At 42.0% G+C, this 27800-nt stretch overlaps 1 protein-coding gene across 7 annotated transcripts; it reads left to right on the top strand.

Moving 5' to 3' along the window:
• THAP12 (THAP domain containing 12) lies at positions 1–25826 on the top strand. Of its 7 annotated transcripts, none has more exons than XM_073335070.1 (6): positions 186–272; positions 10618–10682; positions 11980–12100; positions 15058–15165; positions 16217–16253; positions 16564–25826. In XM_073335070.1, the coding sequence occupies exons 3-6, from the start codon at positions 12086–12088 to the stop codon at positions 18510–18512; spliced, it is 2109 nt and encodes a 702-aa protein (XP_073191171.1). In that variant the 5' UTR covers positions 186–272; positions 10618–10682; positions 11980–12085; the 3' UTR covers positions 18513–25826. The 7 variants fall into 7 exon arrangements, with proteins under 7 accessions (XP_073191163.1, XP_073191171.1, XP_073191179.1 ...); XM_073335078.1 differs by having other exon boundaries at positions 10615–10682; XM_073335081.1 differs by lacking the exon at positions 10618–10682 and adding an exon at positions 1406–1816 and having other exon boundaries at positions 225–272.
• Positions 25827–27800: the final 1974 nt, after the last annotated feature.

Genomic DNA, 27800 nt, shown 5'->3' with positions numbered 1-27800 from the left:
GCGCATGCGCGCTACCGCGCTGTCTGGCGCGGGGCACTGTGGGAAGGAGGCGGCTCTGTCCCGGCGGAGGGTGGCGGTGAATCCTCCCGGCCGCTCACAGCAGTGTAGAGCCGCTTCCCCCACCCACCCCCGCGGCCGGAGGGAGCGCGGATTTAAAGGGGCAGAGACCCCGGCACGGGGACCATGCCGAACTTCTGCGCGGCTCCCAACTGCACCCGCAAGAGCACCCAGTCCGACCTGGCCTTCTTCCGCTTCCCCCGGGACCCGGTCAGGTGAGACCCACGGGCGGCCCCGCTCCGGCCAGGCCGCGGCCCCCGCGTGCGGGCCCGGCCCGGCCGGGAGGAGACCCCGGGAGCGCCCAGCCGGGGCTGCCGCCCTCCCGTTCTGGGGCCGCTCCTCACCTGGGCGCCGGGCCGGGCCCTCCCCGCCAGGCCGCCGTGTGGGCAGGGACGGGCTGGCGCCTGCCCCGCTCGCCTGAGGACTCGGGAGGCCTCGCGCACTGCTCCCGGGGGGCGGGGCCCCAGGCCACCCTCCGCCGGCCCGCGGCTGGGAGGCGGACGGGCGGCTGCGCAGACCCGTCCTGGGGGCGGAGGGGGGGTGTCTCGGGGAGAGCGCGTGTCTGAAGGAGCCTGGGCGGGGGCGGCGGGGGGGGGGGCAGAGCCGGCGAGCGCTGGGGGTGGATGGAGGGGTGAGGCGGGCAGAGGCCCGGCGTGGGAGTGTGAGGCGGGGGCACGAGAAGTGAGATAAAAACAAGGAGGAGTCCGGGGACGCCTTAAAGACTAACAGACTTACTTGGGCACAAGCTTTCGTGGGTGAAAACCCCACTTCTTTAGCTGCTTGGCGTCAGATCGGAGGGGGAAGGTGATAGTCATGAGCTCCCACGCAAGAGCTCCCGTGTGACAGAGGTAGACACAGGCTCCTTTGTGAAACACAGATACAGGCTCGCCGGAAGCATTTAACTTCATTTAACTCCATAGTCGTGGATCTTGGTACCCGTGGGCTGTGTGCGTCAAAGGCCGATGTTCTGTTTTCTCTAGTCTAAATTTTCACTGATTGGGGTTCTCTCTCTCTTCTTGGTTGCTTGCTTGAGCCTCATTTTCAGAGGAGTTGCAATTCTAGATGATTTCAGTGGGAATTATGGATGCTCAGCACTTGTGAAAATCGGTCCCAGACTGTCCCAAGTTGCGCACTCCATAACTCAAGCACTCGAAGGCAATGGTCACTTTTGAAAATGTGGTTCTAAGGGAAGTTGTCAAACTTGCCCAGTTGAATATGATGCTGTCTATTTAAACTAGGGTGGTCAAAGTGCATTCCACTTGTCATATACAGACTGCAGAATTCTGTAATGCAATCTGGCAAATCTACCCTTTAATATACTGGAAGAGTTGTCTCCTTGAATCAACAGTCCTCTGCCTGCTGAGCGTGCATCATCTCTACAGTCTGCCCCTTGACTCAAGATGGAATAGTGCTTGCTGAGACCCATCATCTCTGCGGACTACACTTTCCTACTAAATTACAAAGCTGGCTGCAGTTTCTGCAAAATGGAGGAGATTTGGTGCTGTCTGTTGAGTTGCACTGTTAATTTGCCAGGAGCCATTGTTGCAAGGTCTGGATGATGACAGGTTGAAAAAGCACATGTGCCATACAGCTTTTCATACAATCCTAGAATATCAGGGTTGGAAGGGACCCCTGAAGGTCATCTAGTCCAACCCCCTGCTCGAAGCAGGACCAATTCCCAGTTAAATCATCCTAGCCAGGGCTTTGTCAAGCCTGACCTTAAAAACCTCTAAGAAAGGAGATTCTACCACCTCCCTAGGTAACGTATTCCAGTGTTTCACCACCCTCTTAGTGAAAAAGTTTTTATATATACATACATATATTGTGTGTGTGTGTGTGTGTATATCTTACACATTTTTTGATTGCTGGCTATTGAGTGGCAGTTCGATATGGATACGCTCTGTGTGGCAGTATAGACGTTTTTGAAAAACATACAGTTTACCCTGGATAGTATGCCTGTTAGAAAGTAGTATATGTTAATGTGTTTGAATATATTTCAAATTAACAACACTACCCTTTGCAGTTTTTTTTTCACGTGAAAGTTATCAGTTGTTTGAAGTCCCTTAGAAAAATAAACTATATTGTATCTCAACTGTAATGTGTCACATATCTGTTCCTGTTTAAAGCAGACACATGTATATAAATGCATTAGTTCGCTTTTAAGTTGAAAGCGTTATGTGTATCTTGGTTGCTGCACTTACATCCTTTTTGTACTCAGGTGTAGTGTAGTCATTATAGATATGAACGTAGCTGTAGGTGTTTTGGCACATTCTGTCTTCAGTGCCATAAACTCAGTACTAACTACATTTTATTGCAAATCTGTTTGTTCTAAAATAGCTGATCTTCATGATTTGTGCCTGTTCATCTTGGGTTGTTGTACTGTGCCTAGAAGAAAGAATAATGAGGACAGCTGTCCTCCCATTATGCACAATTATAAGAAAAGGGGCTAAATATTATCGTGATGGGGGGGATTTCCTTTGAGAACTGTGCTCTTTGGAAACATGTAGTATTATAGGCCCCAAATATGCAAAAACTCAGGCATGTGCTTAACTTGACATACTGTGTGTAATCCCACTGAGGTCACAAAGCAAGTCGTCTTCTTGTAAAATTAAGCAAATATATAAGTTTTTTGCATCATCAGGATAATAAGTATTTGAGCTGAGTCTTGATAGTCTAATTGAAAAGTGATAGGAAGAGGCTAGAAAAGGATTTTAGTCTAATACGTTAAAATGACACTGAGTTTTACCATATTTTTAGTGGAGTGTCTATAATTATCCCCTTCATAAGAATATTTGTTTCGTGCTTCACATTTTCCTCTTATCTTCCACTCAATACTTTAGCACTTAAGAAAGGCTTACAACAATTACGTGACCCACTCAGAAAACTGGGAGGTAGGTAGTGTGTCATGCAAGTATTACATAGAGGTAGCTCTCAACAGTTTCTGTTTTTTCTGAAACCTATGCAGTTCTGCTTTGGTCACATTTTTCATTTTAATTATATTTAATATTTATATAGTGCTTCCAAGTCATAGAATCATAGAAATGTAGGGCTGGAAGGGATCTTAAGAGGTCATCTATAGCCCTCTTCCTGAGGCAGGACTAGGTATATCCAGACCATTCCTCCCTTGGAAGTCCTTTTTATAATTATCAAGTAATTAGAATAAATTCATTTTGTTTTATCACTCTCTCTTTTTATTGCTAAAGCAACTTTGTTCAGAGGTTCCCAGATTGGTCTTTAGAGTAGTGGTTTTAAAACTTTTTTAGGGGGGGACCCAGTTGAAGAAAATTGTTGATGCCCGTGACCCAACTGAGCTGGGGATGAGAGGTTTGGAGTGTGGGAGGGGCTCAGGGCTGGAGCAGAGGGTTGGGGTGTGGGGATGAGGGCTGCGGGGTGGAGCTGGGAATGAGGGGTTCGGGGTGTGGGAGGGAGCTTTGGGCTGGGGTAGGGGGTTTGGGCTTGGGGTACAGGCTCTGGGGGGAGGCTGGGGATGAGGGGTTTAGGATGCAGGAAGGGGTTCTGGGTTTGGGGGGAGCTCAGGGCTGGGACAGAGGATTGGGGCACAGACTTACCTCTGGTGGTTTCCAGTCAGTGGTGCAGCTGAGGTGCAGAAGCAGGCTTCCCGCCTGTCTTGGCACCGCAAACCGCACTGCACCCCGGAAGCAGCCAGCAACAGGTCCTACTCCTAGGCAGAGGCTCACGAGCGGCTCCATGCGGCTCTCGCCTGCAGGCACCACCACCCCCAGCTCCCATTGGCCGATTCCCGGCCAGTGGGAGTGCGGATCTGGTGCTCGGAGCGGGGGCAGCACATGGAGCCCTGTGGCCCCCCTGCCTAGAAGCCAGACCCGCTGCTGGCTGCTTCCGGGGCTCAGCGCGGTGTCGGAACAGGTAGGCACTAGCCTGCCTTAGCTGAGCAGCACCACTGATGGGACTTTTAACGTCCCAGTTGGCGCTGCTGACCAGAGCTGCTAGGGTCCCTGGGTGCTGAGCAAGGCGACCCAGTGCCTTACATGCAATGACCCAGTACTGAATCGCCACCCGAACTTTGAAAAACAGTGCTTTAGAGCACTTGTTGGCCTCTGGCAGGATGGTTAAAAATCAATGATTTTTCTTTAAAATACAAAATTTTTTTTTTTTAGTTTAAATTTATAATTTATTCCTTTAAAACTGTTCAAAATGAAATCTGAATTTAATACAAAATAGGTTAAGGCCTAGACTTGTATTCTCTCAAAACATTTAAATAAAAAATAAATAGGCTGAATCCATGAACCTCTATCAAAAACTTTGAGTTAACAGGTGCTTTTCTATATAAAGAAAGAATTGGGGAAAAACATTTAACAGTAGGTCATGCATTCTATTAAGGGCTTGTTTTGTTTTAATAAAAAACACAAAATAGCATATCAGATTATTTAAATTTCAGTTACCATCCTAAAGCAGTTTGATGCAAATTGTGAGTAATGCTGCAAGTTTGTCACGGACTCTGTGACTTCTGCAGTGGCCACTGTGATTGGCTTCGGGGCTGCCCAAGCAGCTCAGACAGCCCCTGGGCCAGTCGCACTGGCCACTGCCTACCCCACCCCAACAGCAGCAGGATGAGTTTGGGTGTGGGAGGAGGTTGAATTTGGGTGTGGGGGTTGAGGTGTGGGCAGGGGTAAAGGCTCTGGGTGGTGCTTACCTCTGGGGGGCTCCCCTGAAGCAGCAATGTGTCCCTCCTTCAGCTCCTAGCTCTGTGTGCTGCCTCCACCTGCAGGCCCAGCTCCTGTTGGCTGTTGTTCCCGGCCAATGGGAGCTGGCAGAGCTAGGAGCTTAGGGAGGGACATGTTGCCGCTTCCGAGAAGCTGGATAGTGAGCCTGCCAACCCCCACCCCCGAGACTGCCCCCTCCCAGCACCTGTGCTTCCCCTTGGGCCACCCCAGCACCCATGGCACTCCCAAGATTTAGTCAGGGGTATGGTACAAGTCATGGTCAGGTCACAGTAACAGGCCGTGAATTTGTTTACTGTCCATGACTTTTACTAAAAATACCCATGACTAAAACGTAGCCTTAATTATGAGTAAAAGTATAAGTAAGCAATTTATTATTCGCCATTTTCTAAGGTACTAAAAATCTACAGTTAATAAAAATCTGAAAATATTAAGTGATATCATTTTTTAAATGTGTATATAGTTATAGTGTATCCTCTTATGTTGCAAAAAGATGTACTAAATCTAATGTAAAGGTTGTAAATGAACTTGTATTAATGGTTATATCAACCAGTGCGAATGCAACTTTTTTTAGAAAATAACTGAAGTACAAATGGAAAAGATGATTTAAATTGAGGCTTCCACTTGGTGATTTCAATCAATGATGCACCTTGTCTGTGGAGAGCTGACTTGGCAGTTACGACTAGCTCTACTCCATCTTTCCACCTGCGAGAAACAGAACAGGTGGAAAAGGGAGAAGGAATGAAAAGTGAAAGTGGACAGCGTCCTTAATTTAAAAACCTAAGACACTTGCTACTTTAAGACATTTAAAATACATATGTACTTGCTTAACATATATGTAAGCAATGGCTGTAGTTGCTTCAGTAAGGATATTTATGTGATTCCAAATGAGATGGTAGATGATCCATGGGGACAATCTTTCTGATTGTGACTCCTTACTGTTCTTCATAGCAGACACGCTATGGCTTTAGATGAGGTGTAAGCAATAGGAAAAGAAGAACTCCTAAATAAAGGATCCTGTTTTCATGCTAATAAGGCAAGAGAAGCAGAACGGATTGATGTAAGTAAATCAGTTATTTGAATAATTGGCTTTAATCTTGTTTTTGAATTTTGTATTCTTTTTAGTTATTTTTCTAAAGCAAGGTTGATTCTCGGTGGTTGGTAACTGTTAAAACACATTGTCTTGCTTCTAAACATAGCCTTTGTACTAAATTTGGTACTACCACCAGTTAACCAGGAGAATAAACTATAGCTGTACATTTAAGCAATTGTATATCTTCACATAAATTTAGTCAAATTAATTCCTCAGAAAATGGCGAATAATACACTTATTTACTAGATAATTATTCTTATAATTTGTGTCAAGCTCTATTTGGATGGAAATTTGGAATTCGGTTGCAAACGCACACAACAAAAATTTGAAAATTGTTTTGTTTAAATTAAAACTACCTGGGATGTGCTGGATACTTTTTTCTTATTGATCAAAACATGTTTTACATTTAAAATGTATCTGTTTATTAAACAAAGAAAGTAGGCAGTGACTTTAACTGATCGTATCCTCTTACCGCTTGTTCTTAGCTTGTATCCTCTCACAGCTAGTTCTTATTTGAAGATTGGAATTGGGGAAAACCAAGCTTTCCTGATCTTTCAACTTCCAATCAGCTTCTTAACTTTCAATGACTTGGTCATTGAATTGAATTAGTTGTGTAAACTGAAATGAAGAAAATATTCTCTCTGCACCCGCAGAAGAGGCTGCTGTCAAAACCTGATTGAGCGCTTCCACAAAATTTTGATACCAAGTGCTTTAGGCAAATATGTATAACTTAACACCATTTTTATTTAATTTAAATGATTTTAATAGATTATGGTAAATTAAGACATAAACAGGTTATTAAAATTTAATTTTAAATCATTTTAAAAAGAAAATTGTTTTAATCTGATTTTTTTATCATTGATTTTTATCTACCCTGTAGAGAAATAATTTATACTTCATCCGTCAATAGAACGTTTCCTAAATAAAATGGTCTTTCACTCTTATGAGATGTCATCAGATATTTAAAAACAATCCTTTTAAAGATCTATGACTGAAGAAAAGGTTCTCAAATCTTAGAGCTAAAAAGACTGGTAATCAAAACAGCAGTGCAAACTCTTGTGGTAGGACTGGTCTTGTTCTGTGCCAATGAAGCACTTACAAAACAAATGCTGCATGATTACAGGTGTACCAGTGACCATCTATGTTTATTTGCTACATGAATTGTCTAGTACCACTTGATTTAACAGATTTCTGTACTAAGTTACTGATTGCGTTCTTTTGAACTTGAAAGAAAGTTTTGCATTTTCTGGCATCACCTAAAATATGTGGGTTTTGCCATGTTTCCACAGTGGTATATAAATGAGCTACTTACTGAAAGTATCAGTACGAAATTTCTCCATTCTGCTAAAATAAGCACTTTTTAAAATTAATTGCTGTTTGGGAGATACACTGTCACAGGTATGCTGTGTAGTTACTGGGTGTTTGAGTTCTAGGCTTCTGCTGTGTATTTTTCCTGTTTTGGTTCCTCAGAGTTAGCCTGTTCTATTTGAGACTAAGGTTTTCTCTCCACGGAATAGAGAATGCATCCTTTAAACCTCTTATATCTGAACCAAAAGTTACTGCAGAAGACTGACATCATTCTTCTGACTGTATACAGGATGGGAACAGGATACATTAGTGCTGAAGTGGAAGTAGGCAGTGACTGTAGGATCTGCCACTTCTGCTTCTCTTCACCCCCATACCTCCTGCAAGTCAGTTTATTAAAAGTAGTCTGTGTATAACACCACAGATTGCACATAACATTCCTTTCACATTCTTTACACCTTCCACTGGTATGTCACCGATCTGTTGCACCTACAGCATGTATGAAACTTGAAACTGCTACAGACATTGTGGTCCAAAAAGAGTGCAAGCCTAATTGTCTTTCTCATTCAGCCTAATAAATCTAAGTCTCTTGGGCTCCGTGACAGAAACTTCAAATTTCACATGCACCAAACAGCCAAACTTTTGGACCTCTCATTCTGTAGTTTATAAAGTAGGGTGAGGGTGGAAGGATGAATTAATTGAATCTGGGAGGGTCCTGAGGATAAGAAAAGTCAGCAGAGATAAGGATATTTCTCATTACACTTTGAACTAAGGATCCTTAGCTTGTATGTCATTTTTTTTATTAGTTATCTTGCAACATGTTTGTTAATATTTTCCCCTCCTTTCCCCCAGTTTTGCAAAAAGTACACTTTTCTTAACAAGGACTCTGTATTTACTTTTTGAAATTGTCAATTGTAAGTGCAAAGCAGGGATCTGAGGGGTTTTTGTTTTGTTTTTTTTTACAGTGGACTGAAGATTTTATTTTTAATAGCTGAATGGATTTCAGTAGTGAATAGACTGAGGTAGGATGCAGTGAATTTTAGTAAAATTGTATATATTTTGTTTGTAAATCTCTACACACTCTTCCTATAACTTTTTGGAGAAGGGAATGTGTCTTCTGTGTTTGTGGGAAGGACAGTCCCATGACCACTGGGGACCAGAATACAAGCAATAACTTTTAAAAAGAGCTCTAGACTAAGTGTGAAATTTGAGCTCCGCTTAAAACTTGTGGGGAGTGGCTAGAAGTTGGATCAGTTGAAGTAAAATTGTCACTGAAAATGAGAGTTGTAATGAAAATTCCTTCTGAGTTACTGCTGTAGTGTCAGCCATAATGCTGTAATTCTATATAGTCATCTGTGGTCCTCTTTGATTTTGTTTAGGTTGGAGCATACATCAGGGAGGAGCTGGTGGATATAGAACAGCTAATTATAGGATTATGATAGTGACCCAGTCATTACTCTTGTATGGGAGTTGTATAGGTTTTCAGGCATCATATTGTATCTCAAAGGCTGAACATAAGAATGGCCATACTGGGTCAGACCGGTGGTCCATTTAGCCCAGTATCCTGTCTTCCGATAGTGGCCAATGCCAGGTGCTTCAGAGGGAATGAACAGAACAGGTAATAATCAAGTGATTCATCCCCTGTCACCCATTCCCAGGTTCTGGCAAACAGAGGCCAGGGACACTTCAGAGCAGGGGTGGCCAACCTGAGCCTGAGAAGGAGCCAGAATTTACCAGTGTACATGGCCAGAGAGCCACAGTAATACATCAGCAGCCTGCCATCACCTCTCCCACCCGCCAGCAGCCCTGCTGATCAGCACCTCCCTGCGCCTCCTGCCCACTGTGATCAACTGTTTCATGGCATCCAGGAGGCTGGGGGTGGCGAGAGGAGAGGGGGGAGGGGACAAGGACCTGTCAGGCTTGGGGGAGGTGGCAGGAGCCTTTGGGGAAGGGGTGGAATGGGGGCAGAGCCGGGGGTTGAGCAGTGAGTACTTCCCAGCACACTGGAAAGTTGGCGCCTGTAGCTCCAGCCCCAGAGTTGGCACCTATGCAAGGAGCCACATATTAACTTCTGAAGAGCCACATGTGGGCCACCCCTGCTTCAGAAAAGCATGGTTTGCATGCCTGACTAAACTGGCTAATAGCCATTGGTGGACCTATCCTCCAGGAACTTACTTAGTTCTATTTTGAATCCTATTATAGTCTTAACCTTCACAGCATCCCCTGGCAAAGAGTTCCACAAGTTGACTGTGTGTTGGATGAAAAAATACTTCCTTTTTGTTTGTTTTAAACCTGCTGCCTATTAATTTTATTTGGTGACCCCTAGTTCTTGTGTTAAGAGAAGGAGTAAATAACACTTCCTTATTTACTTTCTCCACACCAATCATGATTTTATAGACCTCTATCATATCCCCCCCCCTTAGTCATCTCTTTTCCAAGCTGAAAAGTTCCAGTCTTCTGATATGGAAACTGTTCCATAGCCCTAATTTTTGTTGCCCTTCTCTGTACTTTTTCCAGTACATCTTTTTTGAGATGGAGCGACCAAATCTGCACACAGTATTCAAAATGTGGGCGTACCATGGATTTATATAGAGCAGTAGTTCTCAACCAGGGGTCTGGAGCCCACTAGGGGGCCTCAAGCAGATTTCAAGGGGGCCTCCAAGCAGGGCCAGCATTAGACTTGCTGGGGCCCAGGGCAGAAAGCTGAAGTCCCACTGCATGGGGCTGAAGCCCAGGTCCCGGAGCCCCGCCACTTCGTGTTGAAGATGAAGCCTGAATAATGTAGCTTCATGGGGGCCCCTGTGGCATGGGGCCCCAGGCAATTGCCTGGCTTGCTATCCCGTAATGCCACCCTGGCTTTTATATGCAGAAAACCACGTATTGCGGCACAGGTGGGCTGTGGAGTTTTTATGGCATGTTGGGGTAGCCTCAGAAAGAAAAAGGTTGAGAACCCCTGATATCGAGGCAATATGATAGTTGCTGTCTTCTTATCCGTCCCTTTCCTCATGATTCCCAACGTTCTGTTAGATTTTTGACGGCTGCTGCACGTTGAGTGAATGTTTTCAGAGGACTATCCACAGTGACTCCAAGCTCTTTCTTGAGTGGTAACAGCTAATTAGATCCCCATTATTTTATATGTTTAGTTGGGATTATGTTTTCAAATGTGCATTACTTTGCATTTATCAACATTGAATTCCGTCTGCCATTTTGTTGCCCGCTCACCCAGTTTTGTGAGATCCCTTTGTATCTTCGCCATCTGCTTTGGACTTAACTATCTAGAGTAGTTTTGTATCATTTGCAAATTTTGCCACCTCACTGTTTATCCCTTTTTCCAGATCACTTATGAGTATGTTGAACAGCACTGATCCCAGTACAGACCCCTGGGGGATACCACTATTTACCTCTCTCCATTCTGAAAACTGACCATTTATTCCTACCCTTTGTTTCCTATCTTTTAAGCAGTTACTGATCCATGAGCAGACCTTCCCGCTTATCCCATGACAGCTTATCTTGCTGAAGAGCCTTTGGTGAGGCACCTTGTCAAAGGCCTTCTGAAAATCTAAGTACACTATACCCACTGGATCACCCTTGTCCATATGCTTGTTGACCCCCTCAAAGAATTCTAGTAGATCGGCAAGGCATGATTTCCCTTTACAAAAAGCATGTTGACTCTTCCCCAACAAATTATGTTCATTTATGTGCCTGACAATTCTGTTCTTTACTATAGTTTCAACCAATTTGCCTGATACTGATAATTGGCTTCTGTGGTGTCATGCAGTGAAGACTTCATAATACCAATAAGCATATATCTATAGATTATACTCCTTCCATAGAATTCTATTTGTTGGTAGTCAATTTTTTAGAAAATAATAAGATATAATAGCTGCCAGAAATTGTTGATTTAATGACATTTTTCTGAGGGACATGCACAAATGAAATAGCAGATGAGCTTCATTATAGTAATTTTGCACTCAGTCTTGTGCATGTGCTGGTTCAAAAAGTCCTTGGCAAAGACTTGATTAAATATATCCGTTGGGATAAATGGAAAGCCAACTAATACGTTTATATCATTTGCTCCTTGACACGTCTTATGCACAAGAGAAAATACTGTCTTCCAGATTTAAAAGGGGTCTTATTAAGAGCAAGACTTCTTCCAAGCCCTATCATATGTGGCACAAAAGTAAGCAAGGTTCTTGAGATGGCACAAAACCAAACATTTTATAATATATATATATATATGTGTATGTCTATTGAATATTTATTTCAAACTGAGATGATTCTCTGGATTGCCTGTCTTCTACTTTAGTGTTCAAAGATCCATTGTAAATGTATAGCTTTGCCCTTGGAGATCACCAACAAGAAAAATACTCTCAATTGTATTTTGTGTCAAAAAATCTACTTTTTAAAAACTTGTCAGATTTATTAAGAGAGGAGGGAAATGGTTTTTCTTCAGGAATAAAATTTTTGCATGTCTTCACTCATGAACAACTGCACAACAAACCATTGTGCTTCTGAGGTGTAGTTAGAAAAATATTGCTTAGAGGAAAAGATTGAAATATTTAAGCATCTGAGGGGGCGTTAAAAGTGAGTAAAAAGAGAAAAGCAAATTTTTACAATGGTTCAAACAGGAACATGTTTGGGGTTCCCCCCCCTTCCTTGTAATTTGACTATAATCCCAAAACCCCACCTGAAAATGAATAAAAAGGCTAATTTCAAACAATGTAAAAAAATGTTGTTTATGGTGATTGTCTTAGAAATTATAGGGGGCTTTTTTGTTTAAACTTAAACTATTAAAGTAACTCAAGTTTGGTGTTTCACATGCAGATGTCAGAGGTGGGTGGAGAACTGTCGAAGGGCAGATTTAGAAGATAAAACTCCAGATCAGCTGAACAAGCACTACAGATTATGTGCCAAACACTTTGAGACCTCTATGATATGTAGAAGCGTAAGTAAAGGCAACTAAACCTCTATTTCACATTGTGTAAAATGTACCTAAGTTCATTTTCCTGCTTTAAACATTAACCTTAGGATCAAGAAGTCTTTTTCTACTTTTTTTTTTTAAAATAGAGATTCATGTCTTATCAAAGAGAAATTTTTAAAGTGAAGATAACTGTTTCACTCCTAATTTTATGTAGTATCTTTAGCTAACGGAGTGACATCTAAACTGTTCCCATGACCGTGGGAAATAGGAACATGGGTTTCGCAGCAAACTTAAATCTGTGGGCAGAATTCTATTTCTTGATTTTTAGTGCATGACTCATAGAATCATAGGAAAGTAGGGTTGGAAGAGACCTCAGGAGGTCATCTAGTCCAATCCCCTGGTCAAAGCAGGACCAACACCAACTAAATCATCCCAGCCAGGGCTTTGTCAAGTTGGGCCTTAAAAACCTCTAAGGAAGGAGATTCTACCACCTCCCTAGGTAAGCCATTCTAGTGCTTCACCACCCTCCCAGTGAAATAGAGTTTCCTAATATCCAACCTAAACCTCCCCCACTTCACTTGAGACCATTGCTTCTTGTTCTGTCATCTGCCACCACTGAGAACAGCCAAGCTCCATCCTCTTTGAAACCCCCCTTCAGGTAGTTGAAGGCTGCTATCAAATCCCCCCCTCACTCTTCTCTTCTGCAGACTAAATAAGCCCAGTTCCCTCAGCCTCTCCTCATAAGTCATGCCCCAGCCCCCTAATCATTTTTGTTGCTCTCCACTGGACTCACTCCAATTTGTCCACATCCCTTCTGAAGTGGGGGGACCAAAACTGGATGCAATACTCCAGATGTGGCCTCGCCAGTGCCAAATAGAGGGGAATAATTACTTCCCTCGATCTGCTGGCAGTGCTCCTACTAATACAGCCCAATATGCTGTTGGCCTGCTTGGCAACGAGGGCACACTGCTGACTCATATCCAGCTTCTCATCCACTGTAATCCCCAAGTCCTTTTCTGCAGAACTGCTGCTTAGCCAGTTGATCCCCAGCCTGTAGCAGTGCATGGGATTCTTCCTTCCTAAGTGCAGGACTCTGCACTTGTCCTTGTTGAACCTCATCAGATTTCTTTTGGCCCAATCCTCCAATTTGTCTAGGTCACCCTGGACTCTATCCTTGCCCTCCAGCGTATCTACCTCACCCCACAGCTTAGTGTCATCTGCAGACTTGCTGAGGGTGCAATTAATCCCATCATCCAGATCATTGATAAAGATGTTGAACAAAATCAGCCCCAGGACCGACCCCTGGGGTACTCTGCTTGATATCAGCTGCCAACTAGACATCGAGCCATTGATCTCTACCCGTTGAGCCCAACAATCTAGCCAGCTTTCTGTCCACCTTATAGTCCATTCATCCAATCCATACTTTTTTTAATTTGCTGGCAAGAATACTGTGGGAGATGGTACCAAAAGCTTTGCTAAAGTCAAGATATATCACGTCCACTGCTTTCCCCATATCCACAGAGCCAGTTATCTCATCATAGAGGGCAATCGGGTTGATCAGGCATGACTTGCCCTTGGTGAATCCATGTTGACTGTGCCTGATCACCTTCCTTGCCTCCAAGTGTTTCAAAATGGATTCCTTCAGGACCTGCTCCATGATTTTGCCAGGGGCTGAAGTGAGGCTGACCCATCTGTAGTTCCTCACGTTCTTTCTTCCGTTTTTTAAATATGGGCACTATATTTGCCTTTTTCCAATAGTCTGGGACCTCCCCCGATCGCCACGAATTTTCAAGAATAATGGCTAGTGGCGCTGCAATCACAGCAGCCAACTCCCTCAGCACCCTTGGATGCATTAGATCTGGACCCATGGACTTCTGCATGTCCAGCTTTTCTAGATAGTCCTTAACCTGTTCTTTCACCACTGAGGGCTGCTTACCTCCTCTCCATACTGTGTTGCCCAGTGCAGCAGTCTGGGAGCTGACCTTGTCTGTGAAGACCGAGGCAAAAAAAGCTTTGAGTACTTCAGCTTTTTCCACATCATCTGTCATTATGTTGCCTCCCCCATTCAGTAAGGGTCCCACACTTTCTCTGACTACCTTTGTGTTGCTAACATACCTGTAGAAACCCTTCTTGTTACCCTTCGCATCCCTTGCTAGCTGCAACTCCAATTGTGCCTTGGCCTTCCTGATTACACCCCTGCATGTTCTAGCAATATTTTTATACTCCTCCCTAGTCATCTGTCCAAATTTCCACTTCTTGTAAGCTTCCTTTTTGAGTTTAAGCTCACCGAAGATTTCACTGTTAAGCCAAGCTGGTGGCCTGCCATATGTGCTATTCTATGTTTTAAATGGGCTTTCAACCACATAATGTTACTTAATATAAAAATATGCAGGGCAGAGTTTTAGCTCTGGGAGTCAAAGCAGCCAGTGTCCGAGAAAAAACTATTTTAGGGACTAATATGTAATCAAAATTGGAATTTCCTGAAGTTTAGTTTGGATGATTTTTTTTTAAGCAGTAATACATATTTGAGCGTGATCATCTGAATCCAGTTGCTAGCAAAATATAATCAGTTTTGCTAGCTTATGTTTTCTCTGTATAGAATACTGTACTTAAAGAGCATCTGATGCCTTATGCAAAACTATGAAAATATATTCTGTACAGGAAATGTGAGCAGAAAGTTTTTCTTAGTAGAGACATTTGTATGAAAAAACTATGTAGAAGACTTCTGCTACAACTTATTCTGCAATTAAAATCATTTTTTGTTAAAATATTCCACTACAGCATCAAACAATCAAAGCGAAACTATCTGGAAACAGACCAGCCTAGCTTTAATGCCCAAGTAAAGTTCAGAATGACAGACTTCCAAATATAAATGGTAAAATGTAAGCCTAATCTTTGAAATTGTTATTTTTAATAATTTTTGTACTGAGACAGAACATTTTTAAAGGAAATTTCTGATCTAGACATCTTTCTCTTTACAGAGTCCTTACAGAACAGTTTTACGAGATAATGCTGTGCCAACTATATTTGACCTTACAAGTCACTTGAACAATCCACACAGCAGGCACAGAAAGAGAATAAAAGAGTTGGTATGTTTAAATTGAATCTTCTTGTACTAAAGCAGTAAAAGCAAGCAAGTGCAAATAAGAGATGCCCAAATAACAGCAATACTTTGCACTTGTGTACCCTTCTGAGTGTCATTATGAATACAATATCGTAGTGGGCATTATTGGAAAATTTAAATACTAAAATCTCAAGCTAATATTATAACTACTTATAGAATTAGGGAAAATCTAAGGAAATGAAAATAATAAAACAAAGAAGTGTTGCTCAGAGCTGGTTTAGAAGAAACTTGATACCGATTATGGGTGTATTTCATAGATTTTTCCACTGAAAATCTTGCAGTATGTGGATTTGCATGATCACCATTTTACCTTCTAACATTTTGAACTAGGCAGAATTCCAGAGTTATGGGTTTATGGTTTTTTTTAAGTTCATTTTTGAACAATAGTGACCACCTTTTTAAATGCTTGAAATCAGAAGTAAGCAGCTTCTGCTGAAATAGCAGATTGCCAATGGCTCCATCGTATGTTTCACAGAGACCTTGTCTGCAGGTTTTGTGTGGCCTAAATGTTTGTGTAACGGAAATTAAGAGCTATAACATTTCTTAATTATAGTGGCATTTGCAAAACATTACAGCTGATTTCTAAAAATTTCTTTATAGTTTTGATAAGCCTACGTAATGATGATCAAATAAATCCTAGCAATTAGAATAGAAAAAGTTCTGCTAGTTAGTACATCTCCCTGCCAGAACAAAATTCTTCCATAAAATTTTCTGGTTCTTTCGAAATTACAACTGTACAATCTTTTTAATGACAGGGCTCCCTCCCACTTACTTTGGGGTACTGTTCCACTATGTGATAGATCAGCACATCTTCAGATAGACTTGACATTATTGCTGTCCCCTCACTGAGATATATCTGAAAACATTCAGATTCTTATGAATGCATAGTAGCTGTCTAATAAGTATTAGGACTCTGAAAACAGCTTTATTTAAAATTTTAGTAGCTAGTCTTGAAGTTCTTCAGCAATTTGAGACCATATGCCAGACAGTATCATAACTTTTTTTTCTTCCCCAAGAGTGAAGATGAAATAAGAACACTGAAGCAGCAAAAGAGTAAGTGGCCAATATATTTAAGTTTGAGTTCGTAGTGATGAATAGACTTTTAGGTATAGCACTAGCTTAGGCAAATAAGGTAGTGTGAAATAAATTATTGTTACCTTGTACAGTAAGGATAGGTAAAACACTTTAATTCTGTTCAAAAATATTACAGATAGTGTCCCACACTGACACTGCTTAATTAAAATGTAAATACTATGGATTTTCCAGTCAGCAATTGTTTAAATATAGTTGTTGTGGGGGAAGTAAATGCTGCAAACTTTCTATATGAAGAAGTCTTAGGCTTGTGATGTCTTTCATTTTGTAGTTGATGAAGCCTTTGAACGGGAACAGGCAAATCAAGAGTTGAATGAGAGCAGTGCTCAGAATACTGTTTCAGAAGAAGGAGGAGAAGAGCAAGAAGAGGAAGTTGTTCCTCTAACGCTGGAAGAGAGGGAAAACAAAGATTACCTTAAATCTTTATTTGAAATTTTGATCCTCATGGGCAAACAAAATATTCCTTTGGATGGCCATAATGCTAATGAACTTCCAGAAGGTATCTTCACCCCAGATAACTTTCAAGCTCTGTTGGAATGCAGAATAAATGCTGGAGATGAAGTTCTGAGAAAACGATTTGAGATGGCTGCAGTAAATCTGGAGTATTGTTCTAAAACTCAACAGAAACAGATGCTTGAGATCTGTGAGAGCTGTGTAAGAGAAGAGACGCTCAGGGAAGTAAGAGACTCCCACTTCTTTTCCATTGTCACTGATGAGGTAGTAGATATAGCAGGTGAGGAACATTTACCAGTGTTGGTGAGGTTTGTTGATGAGTCCCACAATCTGAGAGAAGAATTTGTAGGGTTTTTGCCTTATGAGGCAGATGCTGAAATTTTAGCTGTTAAGTTCCATACAACTATTATTGAAAAATGGGGTCTAAACATGGAGTACTGTCGAGGTCAAGCCTATATTGTCTCCAGTGGATTTGCTTCAAAAATGAAAATTGTAGCTACAAGACTCTTGGAAAAGTATCCACAGGCTGTGTACACGCTCTGTTCCTCTTGTGCTCTAAATGTATGGTTGGCAAAATCAGTCCCTGTTGTTGGAGTTTCTATTGCTCTAGGGATGATAGAAGAAGTTTGTTCATTTTTTAATCAGTCACCACAGTTGTTAGTAGAACTGGACAATATAATCTCTGTTCTTTTTCAGAACAATGAGGAAAAGAGTAATGAACTGAAAGAGATTTGCCATTCTCAGTGGACAGGTAGACACGATACTTTTGAGATTTTAGTGGACCTAATGCAAGCACTCGTACTGTGCTTGGATGGTATAAGCAGTGATGTGTCTGTCAAGTGGAGTAACTTCGTTGTTGGTCGAGCATTTGTACTTTCAAGTGCATTAACAGATTTTGACTTCATCGTCACTGTTGTGGTTCTGAAAAACATTCTGTCTTTTACAAGAGCCTTTGGAAAAAATCTCCAAGGCCAAACATCGGATGTGTTCTTTGCAGCCAGCAGCTTAACAGCAGTGTTGCATTCGCTGAATGAAGTGATGGAGAATATTGAAGTTTATCATGAATTTTGGTTTGAAGAAGCAACAAATTTGGCCACAAAGCTGGATGTACAAATTAAACTCCCTGGAAAATTTCGCAGGGCACAGCAAGGTAATTTGGACTCTGATGTAACATCAGAAAATTACTACAAAGAAGCACTTAGTGTTCCAACTGTAGAGCACGTTATTCAGGAATTAAAAGATATATTTTCAGAACAACACCTAAGAGCTCTTAAATGTTTATCTTTAGTGCCCTCAGTCATGGGACAACTAAAATTTAATACATCTGAGGAACATCATGCTGATATGTATAAAAATGACCTACCTAATCCAGATACACTTTGTGCAGAACTTCATTGTTGGAGAATCAAATGGAAGCATAGAGGAAAAGATATAGAGCTTCCAGCTACCATTTATGAAGCGCTTCATTTGCCTGACATAAAGTTTTTCCCTAATGTGTATGCATTGCTTAAAGTTCTGTGCATACTTCCAGTGATGAAAGTGGAGAATGAGAAATATGAAGTAGGACGAAAGCGCTTGAAGGCATACCTGAAGAACACCTTAACAGAACAGAGGTCAAGCAACTTAGCTTTGCTTAACATAAACTTTGATATAAAACATGACTTGGATTTAATGGTGGACACCTACATCAAACTCTATCCAGACAAAGTAGAATTTCAAGAAGACTTTCTTCCCGCAAACAATTCAGAAGTAACTGAAGATGCTTAGAAAAAAAAATCTTTAATCAGTTTGTTGAAACAGTTTTTCTGTTTAGACTTTAACATCAAGAGGAAAAACTATAAAATGTATGTAACCTACTTAATCATTGCAATTGTATTTCCATTTTAGACCTCAGATTGAACAAGCAGTGGCCAGTGACACAAGTTATGTTTTGTTGATCCACATTAAAGTACTATTATGTGAACAAAAACACCTTTGAAAATAAACCAGTGTGCTTCACAAAGACAGTACTCAAACTCTTCGTCTGATTTGACATGACTAGGTGCTCATTTTTGTTGTCATTTTGGAAAAGTAATTTGTGATCACTGTGGATCCTATGGGGTTGTTTCATACTTATGCATAAAAAATGCAGGAAAACAAGGTAGAATGAAATCCATTGCTTACCAGTTACTAGGGTTTTTGGTTTATTTGGAAACTGTTTAAAAAATATGGAAATGGTATATTTGAATAACTTAGCGGAGAGTGAATTCTTCTATCACAGTCATCACACTGTGGACTGTGTTCTGCACATCAAGTGAATATTAATGAGTGTGAAGGTACGTTAAGGTTTCTGTGGAAGAGCTAGCCTTTCGCAATCACCTGGTTGTATTGTTTACATTCCTTTGTGTGAGCCACACAACTATTTTTTCTTTTTAAGTTTTTAACAAGTATGAATTGAATATTAAATCTAAAATCCTGAAAGATGCTGACTGTAAAAATTATTCCATAAGCATCTGTACTTATTTGTTTTTGTCCTTACTGTTACACACAAGTGTATCTATTGCCTCCATCGTTATTTGTAAACATACCCTGGAAAAATTAGAAATAAGTTTGTTTGTCAAGAAATGACTTGGAAAATATTGCTGTTATTTTTGGCACAAAGTAAACAATTTTGTATAGTTTTATTTCAATCTGAAATAAAATGTGAATTTGCTTTTTTTTTTTTTTTTTAAAGTAGTCCTGATATTTATTAGTAAAGCAATGTTTGCTGAGGGGGGAGAGTGTTTGTTTTTTATAAAGTAATTTTTGTCTTATATTGTTCATACAGTTCCATCCAGTGGCATTACATTTAAAATGTTAGATGGGAGTAAATTTCAATTTCTCGTTAGTTTGGGAATGATACATGTAGTATCACTTTTCATGTATACGGTACTCTTACATTGTGTAAGAGTTTTTAAAAAATTTCTTGTAGCATAGCTTTAAATATAACATTCTTCAGTATAAAAATACTTTATTTGAATGGGACATGTAGTCCATTTTTAAAAATTATTAAAATGTAACTTTAGTTACTACACCTGAGTTTCTCCTGGCCAGTTTTTGTAGGTTTTTTTTACTTACGGTCACACTTAATTTCTTTTTAAAAAGAAATAAAAATGTTTCTCTCCCAAATTGCAGTGGGAAAGATTCCCACAAACAGGGAAAACTAACTATACATGAAAAAGTGTGACACAATGTACATAGTGCTATAAAACATACAAAGTGGAAAAACATGGAGAAAGTAGCATTTTCCAATCTTAATCATTGTCATAGGAATCTTAAATCTCTCAAATCAATGCCAATACCATTGTTCCCAGTTTTGGCAGGCGTTGCACCTGCCAACATCAGGTGAGACACTGCTGTGATCTGGGAGTACAAGAAGATCCTGGCTGCTACACCAAGACCTCAATTCACTGCCACTCTTGCATCTTAAATCCGGGAAGCCTTTCTGGCTCCATGTGTCAATGCAACTGGTCAACGTAAAGGATGCTAGCACTTGCTGGCTTGAATCATGGGCCGTTTGTGATGTCCCAAACGAAGACTTGTTTGAAGATCCAGTGAAAAGTCCCAGGATTCTGCCTTCCTCATAGGCAGTGGGCTGAACTCAATCACAGTCAGACAACATATGGGAAGGTGTAGATCTCTCCTCCGCAAATGGAAAATTAGAGAATCACTAAATTGTGACTGGTGAGGTACAAACCATGCGACACATCACGGACAACTGCCCCCATTCATACTTACAGTGGTGGCACAGGGGCCTTTTTGTTTGGTTGTTTTGTCTGTATTTTGTAACTGATACTACTTTATGAATTGGAACCTGCACAAAAAATCATGACACATTTTTGAAAACCTGTTGAACTTGGACCATCTCTGGTCTGACCCTTCCTCATTTTTATTAATATGGGAAGGGCAAAATGACCATGTCCCGCAGGATGAACTCCCCAAACTGACTTATCTTAATCTCCTTTAAAGAGTATTCCCAGTTTTAGTTATTTGGTAAAAACTTATGAGCATTTTCATTTGTTTTTCAGTGTTGAAATGTAGCTACCTAACAAACTGAAGAGCAATTCTGGTGACATTTATTGAGTTTCCTGATGCACAACATCAGGCAAAGTTGTTTTGGTGGGGTACTTTTTAATGCACTGTATGTATGTTAATAGAATGCTGCTAACACCATATAATTTATGACCAATAGTGAGCTGGAGACAGCAACTTACAGGCCCCTTAAAAAAAAGAATTTTAGCAGGCAAGCTGAGACGAAGGATTAGTGAGCAGAAGGGAGAAACAAGTGGCCTGCTCACTCTGAGCTGCTGAAATAGTTTATATACAGTAATGGCAAAAGACAAGAGGTAGAGGAATGAGGGAATGGCAAATTGCCATAGTAGGCCTCCTAACTTGGAAGACTTGGGTGGAAATCTATATAGTAACTTAATGGAAGTAGGAGTAACTTCCAACTCACCTCTATGCCTTCTGGAGAAAGGGAGTTAAGATGCAACTTCAGTGAAATTGGTCAGTGATACCATAGCTTCAAAGAGAGCTTTACTGCCACCATAAGGTAGATAGTAGCAGAGGGGGAAAGTAATGGACAAGGTTTGTGCCCTCCTTTTCCCATGGACCTTTGGGATCCATGCTGTTTGCAATTCTGCAGACTTCCCCTACTTCGGGGAGTATGCATTTCCAAAGTAAATCTGAATTTTGGTTTTTTGTTTTCTGCATAATCAAATAACTTACCCATTTAAACCAATTTAAATATAATTACTCTGATAGTCTGCTTTCACTGAAATATAGAGGATGAATGTCCTAACTCAGCTAGTCCTAGCTGGTTGACTTCTGTTAATGACAATAATTCTTGTTTTAAGAATATGCTGCTTTTATTTCCTTTTCCTATATCCGTATCAAATACTTCACCACAGCAGAGAACTCCCATTACAATTCACTGTTCTTTGAAAAATAGCACAGAGCTTATCTCCTGGAACACGCTTTCGAACACTGACTGTAGAAAACCTTTCACTTCTTGTTTGACTGCTAGAGCACGGCTGCAAAGGAACAGAGAACCAGAACCACTTAATGATTCTAGATGCAGCTATTTGGTTGTCAGTGCACTCAAAAGTTGCTGTGAATACCAGACCAGAGTTGCCAGAAACAGCCAAATTACTTTAATATAGACGAAAATAAATCTCTTTACTGGATCAGTTTCAAGAAGCAATTACTAACTTAAAAATAAGTGTGATCCCAAAGTAGGCTTAACGTTGGATAATGTCCAGACCTTTAATACTCCCTCCTTCCCCCTCAAGGAAAGAGGTCTTACAGTATGCACATTATAATTCCATATGTCTTGCCTGTAAAAGTAGCAAGACATCAGAAAGAATTAGTAGGTATATTTATAATTTTTAAAAATTATTTTAAAGTATTTGATACAGCTTTTTAAAAAGCTTCTAGATACAGTATTTAAGAGAGCATACATATTGCATGGTTAAGCACTCAGTACAATAAATGCAACCTGAATGCTGTCCTGTTTTGTATATTCATTACAACAGTCTTTTTAATTACGTGATTACATTATTAAGTAGAAAAATTTGTATAATACTCTTATAATATACATGTATCCTAATGAAATATTTTGGTTTTATACTTGTTAATTGTATTGCCATAAGGGTCCAGTATATCTTTGAATTAGACTTTTTGTGGTAAGTTCTCTTCTTTAAGATTGGTGTCACATTTCCCCTTTTAATTCAGCAGCACAGTGGTCTTAAAATGTAATGCAGGGGATGAGGCCGGTAATTGTGAAACTCATTAACTAGACTGAGGAGGAGGAAAGCTATGGAGATACCTATTTCTTCTGTCCCCAGTATTCGCAGCAGCCATTGGGAGGTAGGAGGGGGAGTGCTGGACCCCATGCCTAACCCTGTTAGGATTTGTTGTGCAGGTGTATGCAACTTTTGTGGGGTACTTTTTGAGCTGTGGGGAAAAAATTCTACTTTATACTGAGTATGAGATTTTCAATGGCAAATACTTTGGACAAATTGAGCCAGTTTATTTCAGAACAAGCGTTGCTTCTTAGTAAAGGGTCAGGGCTATTTTTTCCCATGCTGTATTTCACCTTCCACACTTCAGCCATTTTGGCCACCTAGTGCTCGTCCTAAAAATAAAATAAATGGGAAAAGTTGGATTTCTTTTGCTTTCTCCTTCCCCACTGTCTTAGCACTCCATAATGGCTATACCATTTTTGTTCAGACCCCCCCACCCCTCCCACACACACACACTTTTATATAAAAATTCACCTAGGGGCAGAGGTCAAGCCTGGAAAAATTTAGCTCAGTAGTTGAAAAGCTTTAGAAAGTTATGAATGACTGAGAACCAGAGGCTAGAAGATAAATTGTTATGCAACCTTAACTACAGGGGTTACAGCAAACTAATAAGGGACAGAAATTTGTCATAATTCTGAAATCAGAAATGTCTGAAGCTATTTCAAAACTGTCATCTGAATGGTTGCTGTTGGATTTCTTCCAAATGTAATAGTATTTTCATTTTAATGAGCTGTTTTATTATGGGCACCCCTTCTGACTAGTACAAGTGATTGTACTGATATAGCAGTATGGGTGAAAACCGAACAGTCCCACCTATCTGCCCAAATTTGAACCTTCCCATTGGATTCACCATAACATTAGAAATGGCAGACTTAATATAGCTTTTATCTAATTTGGGTAATTTTAGGCCAAATCAATGGGATTTTCATTAATCTGACAGAATTGAAGATACTGGTGTTAATACAATTTTATTATAGTAGCACCTAGCTAAGATTGGGGCCTTATCATGCTAGACGCTATACAAACATGCTAATGGACAGTCCATATCCTGAAGAGCATCTTCCTAGAAATCAAACAGAAAACCCAACAACACAGGATAAATTCCTGCAAACTGATTATCATGGGCAGATCCCTACAGCCAGAGAGAACCCCAGACAAGTATAGACTCAGATGTCTGCACACACATATTGGCTTACAGGATTTGGCAAGAGTTCATTTCTCAAGCGTTTTAGATATGCAAGAGACCTATACAAGGTACAGTGTTCTGTCACCTAGGTTGCGATATCTGTAATTAAACAATTATAAGTATTTTATCCCACAGTGAGTTCCATTGACTTCACGGTGATTGCTTGTTTTCTAAGGGTATGTCTATGCTACAGTTAGATGCTTGGGGCTGGCCCATGCCAGCTGACTCGGACTTGCAGGGCTCGGGCAAAGGGGCTGTTTAACTGCAGTTCAGATGTTTGGGCTTGGGCTGCAGCCTGGGATCTAGGACGTTCCCACCTCACAGGATCCCAGAGCCCAGGCTGCTGCCTGAGCCTAAATGTCTACACAGCAATTAAACAGCCCTTAGCCCGAGTCAGCTGACTTGAGGCAGCCACGGGTTTTTAATTGCAGTGTAGACATACTTTTGCTCACATTGAAGAGTATAATAGGGTATCACAGACTGGCCTATATATTTTTTTTTTCTCTTGAGGAAATACAGGCTGATGATACAGTTGTAGGAGTTGTTTGGAACACTGGACATTATAAAGGAATCTACCAAAAAGGGACAAAGTAGTTTTATAATAAAACTAATGGAAAGCCATCAGAGCCAGGAACTTTACTGAGAAAAGAGGTTTTATAGACTAAAGTGTTTCTCCCGCTGTGTAATAAGCTCTGAAAGTGAACTTTCAGTAAATTGATATTTGGACGATATCTGAAATAACTAGTACTTTGACTGCTTGCTCATGTCCATTCCATGGTAGATGTGTGCATACTGCTTGCACTGTTGCCAGAGATTTTTTCCCCTCAGTGGTATCCATCAGGCTGGCTCTGGTACTGCATGCTTATGTGCTGGTATAAGGGATGCCACCAGCTCCGCACCCTCTCCTTTCCTTCTTGCCGCCTGTGACAGTTGCTGTAACATCTCCTCTTGCGTTAGCAGAGCGATTACCCATGGTTTCTTTCTGTTTAATAGTTTAGTGTATATATTGTAAGTAATTTTACTGTACATTAGTACTTCTTCCCCTATTACTAAGGGGCTCCCTTCGCCCCTGGGGCAAGCCTTCTGTGGCAAGCCTATGCCCATGAACAACCCACACTCTAGTTGTCTGAAGTGTCTGGGAGACTCTTACATGGAAAAACTATTGCCAAATTTGTTGGGACTTTGAACTTCGTACAAATGACAAAGTAGTCAGACTTAAGGCTATCTTAATGGGAGCTGCTCTTAGACTGGCTTCGGAAGCAAGCCACTTCGCTTCAACACCGGGCACTTAAGCCTTAGTGTGAAGCATGCCTCTGGTGCCGAGAGAGAAGTATAAAAAGCAGCACACCAACAGGGCTCTCGCCAGTGCTGAAGAAAGGCAAGCCAGGAGAAAGCAGTGGAATACGACCTGCACTGGGTCACTCCTCCACCCTGGTCTCATGATGGCACCATCTACTCCATTGAAATCGTTGAGTCCAGCGTGGGACCCAACACCGGGAAGTCATGGTGGTATCAGTGGAATTGTGATGCCTTCAACCTAAGAGGCCTTTGCAACAGCCAGACACTTGTCATTCTCAGTCCCACTGACCATGATAGGTCAGCCACTGGCTTCATCATCCTCAAGCAGGAGAGAGCCTGGTGCCCTGAGCTCCTTCCTGGCATCAGGCCTACCAGCTCCTTCTAGTAGCAAGCCGACTCTTCTGTCCTCTGTGAGGTCAATCACTGGCCTGCTATCTGTCACAGGACCCTCAGCGATGATCAGAAGCAATGAGAGGTACAGCTCTTCTGTGGTCACCTAGGGAGGATTCTTCATCTGAGTCTGATGCGGAGCCCTGTGTTCAACTTAAGGGTCACTGGTACCCATCCTACATGCCACTAGACCTTGGTGTGGATCCCACGCTGGTACCTGGACAAGAGGACAGTAGCCTATGCAATAGCCATTCTGGAACCTTTGGGGGTTTCCCCCAGAACCAGGTCCACCCTCCCATTGTTCATACTTGGTTGCTTCCAAGAGGCGGGTTCAGCACCGAACCCTGATTCCAGTACCAACCCTGCTACTGAGTTGCAGGACGTGGCGCCTATGAAGGTTATTGAGCCTGAAGAAGAGGAAGAAGCCCCTCCTCCAGTACAGAACTCTTCTTCCTCCTCCTCTTCCCCAGACGAGGCTGTCTTGGGGCCAAGCAGCTTGTTTCCCCAAGATGACTTTCGGGCTCATCAAGAGCTTCTAAAGCAGATACAGCTAACCTGGGGCTTGAGATTGAGGAGCTCAAAGAATCATTTCACAGCCTCACTGACATTCTAGCTGCAACCAGCTCCATATAAAGTGGCCTGACCATTAATGAGGTGGTAATGGGTCTGGTCAGAGCCTTGGCTGACCCCATCTTGCCTCCTCCCTACTTTGAAGAGGGCAGGGAAGAAATGTTATGTGTAAGCCTGTGGGTACGAGTATCTGTGCTCTCACCGTCCTCCGGGGTCGCTCGTGTATCAGCAGCTAATGAAAGGGACAAACCGTGTCAGTCTGAGCACCCCCAAACAGGGATGCAAAGAAACATGTTCTGTTTGGGAGTCAAGGTTATTTGACAGTGATCTACAGCTAATTATCTCAAACCAGCAAGCCTTATTGGGGAGATAAGATACAATTTGTGGGACTCCTTGGCCAAATTAAAGGACTCCAGGCCCCAAAACTTAAGGCAGGAATTCTCAGCCCTCTTCTGTCTCCAGGCAGCACTGGACGCAACAGCCACGGTGGCCTCCACTGTCACCATGAGACAATGCTGTTAGCTGCAGTCCTTGGGACTCCCTCAGGAGGTCCAGCAGTCTATCCAGGACCTCCCTTTTGAAGGCTCCTCGCTATTTTCAGAACAGACGGACATGAGGCTACATGGCCTTAAGGACTCAAGGGTTACTCTCAGGTCCCTGGGCCTCTATGCTCAGTCCACTTTGAGGAAGCACTTCAGGCCCCAACAGCTGCCACGCTTCTCAGCTCTGACTCCAAGACAGGACCCCTATAAGAGAAAAAGGAGAGGTTACAAGCACCATCAACCACTTCTGTCCACCTCAACCTCCCAGCAGTGGTCACATAGGTGCTATGGTGGGCCCAAGCAGGCCTTTTTGAAGGTGCACCTGAGGGTACTGTACCAGTTCTTGCTTCAAATCCTGCCTCCCCTTTTATTTTTTCACTGACTGTCCCACTTCAGCCTGGCATGGTCCTGCATAACCCTTAAGTTTTCATCCATATCTCCCTCCTACCCCATCCCTCTTCAGGGACCCTTCTCACAAGTAACTCCTTGCTCAGGAGGTGCAGACCCCCCTACGGTTGGGGGCTGTGGAGGAGGTGCCTTGCAACTTGAGAAGGAAGGGGTTTTACTCTTGTTATTTCCTAATCCCAAAGGCCAAAGGGTGCCTTCGTTCCCTCCTGGACCTGTCACCTGAACAGGAAACTGAGGTGCCATATGGTCTCCCTGTCTTCCATCATTCCCTCCCTGGATCCAGGGAACTGGTATGCCGCCCTAGATTTGAAGGATGCTTACTTTCACATTTCTATCTTCCATGGCTGCAGAAGATTTCTCAGGTTTATTGTAAACCAGACTCATTACCAATTCACTGGTCTTCCCTTCAGCTTGTCTGCAGCCCCCCAGGGTTTTCATGAAGTGCATGATGGTGGTAGCTGCCTGCCTCTGACAGCGAGACATTCAGGTCTACCCATATCTTGAAGACTGGCTGATCAAGGGTCGTTCAGAGGCTCAAGTAAAGAACAGCATTAATCTGGTCCAAGCCACCTTTCAAGCACTGGGGCCTGTTGATGATAAATCTGCAAAAGTCAGCTCTTAAACTCTAGTCTCCGAATTGGAGTATTGGGACAGGGTTCGATTCAATCCAAGCCAGAGCCATCCTTCCTTCCGGAGGCCCGGTTCCAGACTGTCAGATTTGATATCCAAGGTCATGGTGCACTCAATCATGACAGCCCGGATTTGACTCAAGCTAGCGGGACACATGGCCACCTGCATGTACGTGGTCCAGCATGCAAGGCTACGCCTCAGGTCCCTG

The sequence above is a fragment of the Lepidochelys kempii genome, chromosome 1 (assembly GCF_965140265.1).
Source record: "Lepidochelys kempii isolate rLepKem1 chromosome 1, rLepKem1.hap2, whole genome shotgun sequence".
Lineage (NCBI taxonomy): Eukaryota > Metazoa > Chordata > Testudines > Cheloniidae > Lepidochelys > Lepidochelys kempii.
Note: the sequence above shows the minus strand (reverse complement) of the source record. Positions and strands in the feature narration are given on the sequence as shown.